Genomic DNA, 8207 nt, shown 5'->3' on the forward strand with positions numbered 1-8207 from the left:
AACAGCCCTAGAGCAGCACACTGGCCTGTTCCCTCTGTCAGTGCAAACGCTCTGCTAGGCTTGTGAATGGACAGAAGCCTGGTCCTTGATAAATGCTCGGTCTGAACAGGACGTCTGACTGCCAGGAGTGTCAGCTGAGTTCTGTCCAGGACGCAAGTGACTGCGCAGCGGACGTGGGGACAGGCAGCCAGCCGGTAAGCCTAACTGTGCAACTTCGAGGTCCTTTCCTCTTTGTTTCAGGAAGTTGTGGGGTATTGTGTGCGCGAAAGCCTTAGCACCCACCACTCGCAAATGTGCAGACTTATCTGGGGGACGAGGGAAAGAAGCTGACACCCCGGTTTAGCTGCAAGACCCAGCCTCGTGGCTCTCCACTGTAAAAGAAAGCCTTTTATGTACAACTCTAAAGGTCCCAGGTGCTGTAGAGGGGGAGCCAGGCAGAGAATGGGGGTGTTTGGCCGCTGGGAGTGTCTCAGGCATTAAAACCCACAGCCCTATCACCCCTCCAGGGCTTGCCTAGACTCTAGGGGGGCCTCGGGCACTGGGGCTCCATCCCTTTCTGCTTCTACAACTTTTTCCTCCCGCCCATTGGTCACTCGTTCCCGAGGACCTTCCAGGAGGCGCTTTCCCCTCTCACGCCCAGGGCCCCTCGGCCCGGCCTGCCTGCCCGGGCCCACCCATTTCCTGTGCCGCCTCAACTCCGCCCCAACTTGGGGTGGAAAGTTTCTCTCCTCGAGATGGGCGGCTGCTTCTCCTTCCTTCCCGGCCGGCCAGGAAAGCCCGAAGCGAGTGGGTAGGCTGGTTGGGCTCCAGGCCTCCAGCCAGAGAGGGGAAGTGACTCGCCCGCAATCACACAACCGCGAGACCACGCCGAGCCAGCTTGGACCGATGGGCAGGCAACTCTGCCCGGGGAGCGAGGTTTCGCCCCCGGCCGCAGCCCAACCTCTTCCAACTCGGGGTCTCGGGCGCCACCCGCTGGCGGAGCGCGGGGCAGCACCTGTCAGAATCACCGCTATCTTCCCGCCCGAGCCAAGCAGTCAGAACACACCAATGCTGAGACAGTGTTTATTTATCTATGAGCCAAAGAGGCTGACCCCTAAACTTAAATATCCAGCACGAAGCCTTGGCCCTCCTGACCTTGGATGGTGCAGGAATGGGTCCTGGAGAGCCCCTGTCTAGGGCAGTGGAACCCAGGGGCCAGAGGTGGGATGCCCCTGAGCCAGGAGCTGCCAACAGCAGCGAAGGTGAAGAGACAGGAGCCAGGCCACTCAATCCCAGTCCCAGAGATGCCAAGGGAAGTGCTTTGGACCCCACTGCCGGACTGAAGGTCGGCCACGCTGGAGGTCCCACAGGTGGGACAAGTGGAGGACCAGTGCCATGGGCAGAGGCTATAGCCCAGGTACCCGCCCCAGTGCCAGCTAATCCAAGACATGAGAGGGTGGGCAGCTTTGCCTCCATGGGACCCAGACCCTGCCCTCCTGTGAGGTGAGGTGGTATGGGGGAAAGCAGGCACCACAGTCCGAGTACTTGCTGAGGGGTGAGTTTCTGAGCGTTTGTCGTGGGTGCATGCCCCCACCCTCCCAGCTCTCAGAGGCTGATATGGAAGGCATCCTGCAGCCACTGGTCCCGGACATTGTGTGTCTGGGGCACAGTGAGGGGTGGCGGGTCTGGGGGCAGGCTAGCATCTGGAGGCTCCTCGTCATCAGACAGGCCAGCGTCGGGTGGGTAGGAGCTGTCTGAGTGCAGGGAGGACGACAGGTCCTGGCACAGGCTCAAGTCTTGGCACAGGTGCTTATAGTCCTGGATCGACTCATACAGGCCCCACAGCTGGCACAGCAGGGACATGTCCAGCTGCCGCAGGCCCACCTGCAAAAGACTGAAAGTGGGCTGGGGTTGGAGTGCCAGCCACCCCTCCGCCCATGCCATTCTTCCCAAGCACAGGTTTCTGTGGACAGCTTTGAATCTTTAGGCAAGTCAGTAACCCCTATCTGCAGGACAGGGACAAGAGAGCAGAATGGAAAGAAATAACACTAGTAAAGCATTTAAAAATACATGGTAACTATTGCCAATAAACATAGCTATAATTATTACCGTATCCCCTCTAACCCAACTGGCTTCTTTCTGTCGTTCCTCTAGACCCAGACCGCGTTGCCTGTGGACCCCGCCCCGCCCGCGCCTGGACTCTCTAGCTTGGTGGCTGCCCCGTCGCCCCCCAAAGCCTAGCTGACCGAGGCCCAGCTACTCACCATTTCCTTGCGCAGCGCCGCTAGCGCCGAGTCGAGGTTGACAGGGCGACGCGAGCCAGGAGTACCCGCGGCAGTTCCCGCGTTGGCGGGGCCGGTGGCTTGGCGGGGCCCGTCCGGGACGCGGGCGGCTCGGCTCAGCTCATCGTGGATGCGGCTGCGCTGACTGTAGACGCGCTCTAGCTCTCTCCACGAGCCCCCGCTCGCGTTGAGAAGACCGCTGAGGCCGCGCGGTAACGGCGGGAGACCAGCCAGGGCGCAGCCCGCGCCGCTCGGCGCCTCGGCAGAAGGCAGCCCATTCATGGCCGGGCGGGTACCAGAGGATGATGCCGCCTCTTTTTCGCCAACGCTCCGCCCGGGCCACCGCCCGCAGGCCCCGCACCCCGCGGCCCCGCCACCAGAGCCCAGCCGCCGCCCGCAGGCCGCGCTTTGTTCCCACCCGGACTCCTCCGACTCCGCCCCTGCCCCACCCCCTCCGCGTGGGCGGGGCCTGTCTTAAAAGGGCAACAGCTCTGTGCGACCACGTTGCCCCAGACCAGAGAAAAGGGCATTGGCCACCGATAGAAGGGAAGCAGGTAAAAAAGGAGGGAAGAGGTTAAAAGCGGAGGGTGCGGTTCCTCCCCCTCCCCAACACTGTTTATTCTGGCCAATTACAACTCTCAAGGAAAAGGATCTAAAAGGGGTGGGGTGTGGTCAAGAGACAGATTAAGACCATCCTTGATCCCTATCGGACTACATCCTGTCAGTATCTGGGTACCTGGTCTGGGCCTGAGGTGGGACAGGATGATGGTGTCTGGATGCTTGGGGGAAGAAAGGGAAGCTACCGAGGGGACTGGAACCCCAAATCTCTCTCAAGGGTGGGGAATAGAACTGGATGGCTGGGGAGGTTCCAGGATTCCTTCAGAGATCCGCGCCTCCTGTTTCTGCTTTTGAGGTTGGGGCCTCCTCACCAGAAAAAAAGAAAAAATAGCACATAGTCCTCTGCCACCTCATCCTTTGAGTGGGGATACTGACCAGAAACAAGCCCCACTCATTTCTCAGGGCATCAAGGAAACCAGACTGTGATACCATGAAAGACCAAAAGTAGGGAAAAGACGAGTGGAGCTGGGACTTGCATGCACACTCAGAACCAAAAAAAAGAACGAACCACACAAGAGGAACAGCTGTTTTTCTACAGGGTTTTTCTCAGGAGAGGTTTTTTAGTGTTGCAGCTGCTGCAGGCTACGCAGGGCTTCAGCACACGCCCGGATAAGGCTACACAGCTGGATGCTAGTCTCCAGGGAGGTGCTAGAGCCCAGCTCAGCTGAGGCCCAGGTCAGCTTCTGCAGGAGAGCCTCCTGTGTGCAGGCCACCACATTTGCATTTGGAAGCACAGCAGGAGGGGGTGGCCCCTGGACTGCCTTAAGCCCTGCTGCAGCTCCCTCACAGTGTTCAGGACGGGGTACTGGCGGCTGAGGGGCAGGCCGAGAGCTCAAGGGGGGCTCCGAGGCAGAGGCGAGCTGGTGCTCCCGAGCTTGGGAGAGGGCAGCCTGGGCATTCAGAGCTAAAAAAGGAGAAAGCCAGTGGAATGATCAGGATATACCTGGCCCCACATCAGCCCTAAGACACTTCCCCTACCCTTCACTGTTCTGCTCTCTCTGTACTTGAGATGTATTCCCTGCCCCAGTATAAGAGAACACATCCATTTTCTTTTTTGTATCAGAGGTATTTACGCCCTTGCTTAAAGAGCATAAGGCCTTCTCTCATCAGAACTATGCCTAATAAGCTCAGGCTCGGGTGTCTGGCACACAGTAGGTGCTTAGTGCTCTTACTGAATGAATGGCCCTTTCTAGGAGAAAGGAGAATGCAACTCACCCTTGCCCCACCCACAAATACCACTCTCACCTCCCAACTACTGTTCCTGAGTCTCTACCACTAAGCACCCTCGACCCCTCACCCGGGTTATCTTTATCCACGTCTGAATCGAGCTCCTGACAAGCCACGCAGTAGATTTTCCGCTGTTTGTCTTGGAGGAGGATCGTCTAGGGGCCAGAAAGCACAGGGAGCAGGGGTGAGACGGGCGACGGGGTTCAGAGGGGAGAGAAGGGGAAAGGGCCGTGTGGCCTGGTCCGCGGCCCCAGCCTGGATCCCACGTCCCGAGTATCTCCTCACCCCGCAGTCGGCACAGGTCTCGCCCAGCATGCGGTAACCACGCAGCAGGTAGTCGCCCATGAGCCGGGAGATGCGATCCTGTCGCTCCCGCCGCGCTTGCAGCACCTTCGTCTCCGCTTCGGTCGGGGGCTCCCAGGAAAAGTCGTCGACTTCTGGGGGAAGAGAGGCACAAGGGGCCGGAAGGTCTTGCTGAAACAAGGTGCCGCCCGAACCGCGAAGCCACAGGCCCCCACAATCCATGTCCTCACCAGCGCCGTTTAGGGCCATGTTGCCGTTGTCGCCGCTAGACTCACCGGAAGTGGCGCACATGCAGCGCGCCTTCTGCTTGCCCCGCCCTTCCCTGTCGGGCCGAGAGTGAGGGCGGAAATGACGCGCTCTCTGCTCCTCCGACGTCGCGATGCCCAGAGTGGGGCGTGTCTGCTGCAGTCTGGACCCTGTCCCACTGGCACGCCCCTCGGTGGGATTCTGTGGACAAAAACTTTTCGACTGGCTGGGCGTCAGGAGGGGCGTCTCCGTGATAATGCCACTCAGGTCTCTGGACCCGAAAGTGACAGTGCAGGGTCGCTCTTCCCGCCGCAGTTGGAGGGGATCGCTTGGCCTGAGAAATCTCCGCTGGCCTCCGCCTCCCTGGTGTTTCCCTTTCCGCACTGGCAGGATCCGGGACAGGCGGGGCGGTTGGCATCATCGCAACACCACTCTTGATAATAACAAACGGCCCCTTCCGCGTGCGTGGAGCCTCCTCGGGCCTCACTCGTTCGCCATTCAATTGGCAAAGCAGGCCAGGCAACGAAAGTTCTCCCCGTCAGTTGTTCAGTCGCCAAGTCGTGTCCGACTCTAGGACCCCAGGGACTGCAGCACGCTAGGCTCCCCTGTCCTTCACTATCTCCCAGTTTGCTGAAACTCATGTCCATTGAGTCAGTGATGCCGTCCAACCATCTCATGCTCTGTTGCCCGCTTCTCCTTTTGCTTTCAATATTTTCCCGGCGTCAGGGTCTTTTCGAATGAATCGCCTTTTCGCATCAGGTGGCCAAAGTATTGGAGCTTCAGCATCAGTTCTTCCAATAAATATTCAGGGTTGATCTCCTTTAGGATTAAATGGTTTGATCTCCTTGCTGTCCAAAGGACCACAGTTCAAAAGCATCAATTCTTTCGCGCTTAGCCTTTTTTGTGATCCAACTCTCATATCCCTACGTGACTATGGGAAAACCATAGCTTTGACTATACATACGGACCTTTGTCTGCAAAGTCTATACCTTCCAGCTTATTTCAAGACCCCTCCCCTTCTGCATGTTCGGTGTTCCAGTGTGCCCACCCCACTACCCCCTCCATCCCCATCCAAAGGCCTGGGACTGATCCAAAGTCAGCGCCTAAGCAGGTTTTTTATTTTGTTGAAGTTGGCGCGCTCAAAAAGCCAGCTAATGGAGGCGGAGGTCGGGTGGGGTGATGGTGGCAATCGCTGTGCTGGACATGTGCTGTTTCAGTCCCAGCTGCATGCTGGAGAGTGGGGGTGAGGGGTTTATTATGCATACCTGTGACCCTTATGGGGGTTCCAGGTGGTGAAGTGGTAAAGAATCTTCAGGCAACACAGAGCAGATTCGATCCCTGCTGCCGCTGCTGCTAAGTCGTTTCAGTCGTGACTGACTCTGTGCGACCCCATAAACGGCAGCCCACCAGGCTCCCCGGTCCTTGGGATTCTCCAGGCAAGAACACTGGAGTGGGTTGCCATTTCCTTCTCCAATGCATGAAAGTGAAAAGTGAAAGTGAAGTCACTCAGTCGTGTCCGACTCCATGGACTGTATAGCCTACCAGGCTCCTCCGTCCATGGGAGTTTCCAGGCAAGAGTACTGGAGTGGGGTGCCATTGCCTTCTCTGGGATTCGGTCTCTAGGTGGGGTAAATCCCATAAAGGAGGAAATGACAATCCACTCCAGGATTCTTGCCTGAAAAATCCCACGGACAGAAGAGCCTGGTAAACTACAGACTGTGGGGTCGCAAAGAGTCAGACATGACTGAGCACGCACATGACCGTTATGCTCTTCTTCAGTGGGTTGCTGTTAAAATAACTCGGGCTTTCTAAACATTGGCCCCAGTGGGTTTTTTTGTTTGTTTTCTCCCTCTCTTTTTTACCCCATACACATTCTCTCCCTTAGTTGGTTTGGAGAAGCCAGGTGGAGCAGCAGCAGTCCCCCCGACGTGCAGCCTGCAGCGCCTCAAGGCTGTATTCCAGGGGAGTGGAGGCACAAGGACTTAGACTCCCACAGTCACCTAAGCAGTCTGTCTCTGACTGGCGGAACGTGCTTTCACAGTTTTACCTGCAGCTGGAGTGCCCTCCTCGTGGCCCCATCTTCCTCCTACATAGACTCCCTGGACCTTCCATTTTTGGACACTTGCTGCCTCCTGCTTCCTTGGAGAGCCCTGGGCCCCCAGTCACTCTGTCCAACTACCAGCAGGCTCTTGGGCAGCAGTGTACCTGAGTCAGGGCCTGACGCCAGGTTGGTTCTGCCAAACTGACTAGAGGGACTTTTGGACTCTAGAGCCTATATGCACAGTCCCTCCAGGTCCTTACGATCTTCAGCTCTCAGCTCCTCCTTACCCCTCGATTCCTCGATGCATCCTTCTGTGTCATAATGACCGATATCCACTTGACAGCTTATCCGACCTGGCCTCAACTAAGACCCTCCCATTTACTCCCTTCATTTATTCCTCATGACAATTCCTCTCTTCTGGGTGGAGTTGGGAATTTCTCACAGAAATTCACTACTGCTATGGACAAAAACAAGTAGATGAATCACTAGAACTTTGCTGGCTCACTTGGGAGATAAGGGGTAGGGCAAGCGATACTTGGTAAGATAGAATGGCAACAGCTGGGCCATCTTACAGCTCAGCCCTTTCTACAGTCTATCATGCCAATCTTAAATCTATTCTGAGATGACAATAAAAGGTCTCAGCTCCTCCATCCCCACCCCGCACCCCGAAGTGGGTCCTGGCTGCTATAAGGGAGCTTTGTCCCTCTTAGGGGAATTTCCTTGAGACAGACAAACTCCCATAGGAAGCTACAGATGAGGCAGTGATTACTGCTTGGGCTCCTATTGTTTAAGTTTATAGTACTGCTACAGTGAAAGAAATCTAGATAAATTCTTGTGATCAGCTCCAGCTAGAATCCTAGTCCTTCTATTAAAACAAGGCAGAAATAACATGTTATTATGACAGTGGGACAGAAATACCCCCTATTAAGGCAGTCTCCTTTAAAAGAAAAATCACAGCTGTCAAGTCCAAGTCCTGACAGACATCTATAAAGCACTCTTGCCAACAACAGCAGAAGTCATATTCTTAAATATACTTGGAACATTCTCCAGGATAGACTGTAAGTTAGACCATAAAACAAGTCTTAATACACTTATTTTAAATTTTTATTTGTTTATTCAGCTGTATTAGGTCTTAGCTGTGGCACATGGGATCTTTCATTGTGGCCCTCAGACTCTCCAGTGTGGTGTGGGGCTTAGTTGCTCTGCAGCGTGTGGGACCTTAGTCCCCGACCAGGGATCAAACCTGAGCCCCCTGCACTGCAAGGCAGACTCTTATCCATTGGACAACCAGGGAGGGGCCTGAATACACTTATTCAAAAGGGTTAAAATCATACAAAATATGTTCTCAGATCACATTGGAATGAAATTAGCAATCAATAACAAGGACATTTGGGAAATTCACAAATATGTGGACATTAACACCCTCTTGAATAACTGATGGGTCATAGAAGAAATCACACAGGAAGTTAGAAACTACTTTGATATTAATGAAAACACAGCGTACCCAAACT

At 55.4% G+C, this 8207-nt stretch overlaps 2 protein-coding genes across 5 annotated transcripts; both read right to left on the minus strand.

The window, feature by feature from the left end:
- Window positions 1-1107: 1107 nt before the first annotated feature.
- On the minus strand, window positions 1108-2628 carry FAM89B (family with sequence similarity 89 member B). 2 transcript variants are annotated; one of them, XM_068977577.1, is made up of 2 exons: window positions 2244-2628; window positions 1108-1824 (listed from the first exon to the last, which is right to left on the minus strand). In XM_068977577.1, the coding sequence occupies exons 1-2, from the start codon at window positions 2541-2543 to the stop codon at window positions 1585-1587; spliced, it is 540 nt and encodes a 179-aa protein (XP_068833678.1). In that variant the 5' UTR covers window positions 2544-2628; the 3' UTR covers window positions 1108-1584. The 2 variants fall into 2 exon arrangements, with proteins under 2 accessions (XP_068833678.1, XP_068833677.1); XM_068977576.1 differs by having other exon boundaries at window positions 1108-1863.
- On the minus strand, window positions 2629-4780 carry ZNRD2 (zinc ribbon domain containing 2). Of its 3 annotated transcripts, none has more exons than XM_068977575.1 (4): window positions 4685-4780; window positions 4392-4543; window positions 4177-4261; window positions 2629-3783 (listed from the first exon to the last, which is right to left on the minus strand). In XM_068977575.1, exons 1-4 carry the CDS (start codon window positions 4698-4700, stop codon window positions 3440-3442), a joined length of 597 nt encoding a protein of 198 aa, XP_068833676.1. In that variant the 5' UTR covers window positions 4701-4780; the 3' UTR covers window positions 2629-3439. The 3 variants fall into 3 exon arrangements, with proteins under 3 accessions (XP_068833676.1, XP_068833674.1, XP_068833675.1); XM_068977573.1 differs by lacking the exon at window positions 4685-4780 and adding an exon at window positions 4640-4666; XM_068977574.1 differs by lacking the exon at window positions 4685-4780 and adding an exon at window positions 4640-4663 and having other exon boundaries at window positions 4392-4540.
- Window positions 4781-8207: the final 3427 nt, after the last annotated feature.

This window comes from Capricornis sumatraensis, chromosome 8 (assembly GCF_032405125.1).
Source record: "Capricornis sumatraensis isolate serow.1 chromosome 8, serow.2, whole genome shotgun sequence".
NCBI classification, from domain to species: Eukaryota; Metazoa; Chordata; class Mammalia; order Artiodactyla; family Bovidae; genus Capricornis; species Capricornis sumatraensis.

Excerpts from the sequence above, each read along its gene's own strand:
- ZNRD2 (XM_068977573.1), bottom strand. Across the intron at positions 4,262-4,391 it reads AGACCTGTGCCGACTGCGGG|ACGATCCTCCTCCAAGACAA; the intron begins GTGAGGAGATAC and ends TCTGGCCCCTAG. Across the intron at positions 3,784-4,176 it reads CGTGGATAAAGATAACCCGG|CTCTGAATGCCCAGGCTGCC; the intron begins GTGAGGGGTCGA and ends CTCCTTTTTTAG.
- FAM89B (XM_068977576.1), bottom strand. The coding sequence starts at position 2,543 with ATGAATGGGCTGCCTTCTGCCGAGGCGCCGAGCGGCGCGGGCTGCGCC. Across the intron at positions 1,864-2,243 it reads CGGCGCTGCGCAAGGAAATG|GTGGGCCTGCGGCAGCTGGA; the intron begins GTGAGTAGCTGG and ends AGTCTTTTGCAG.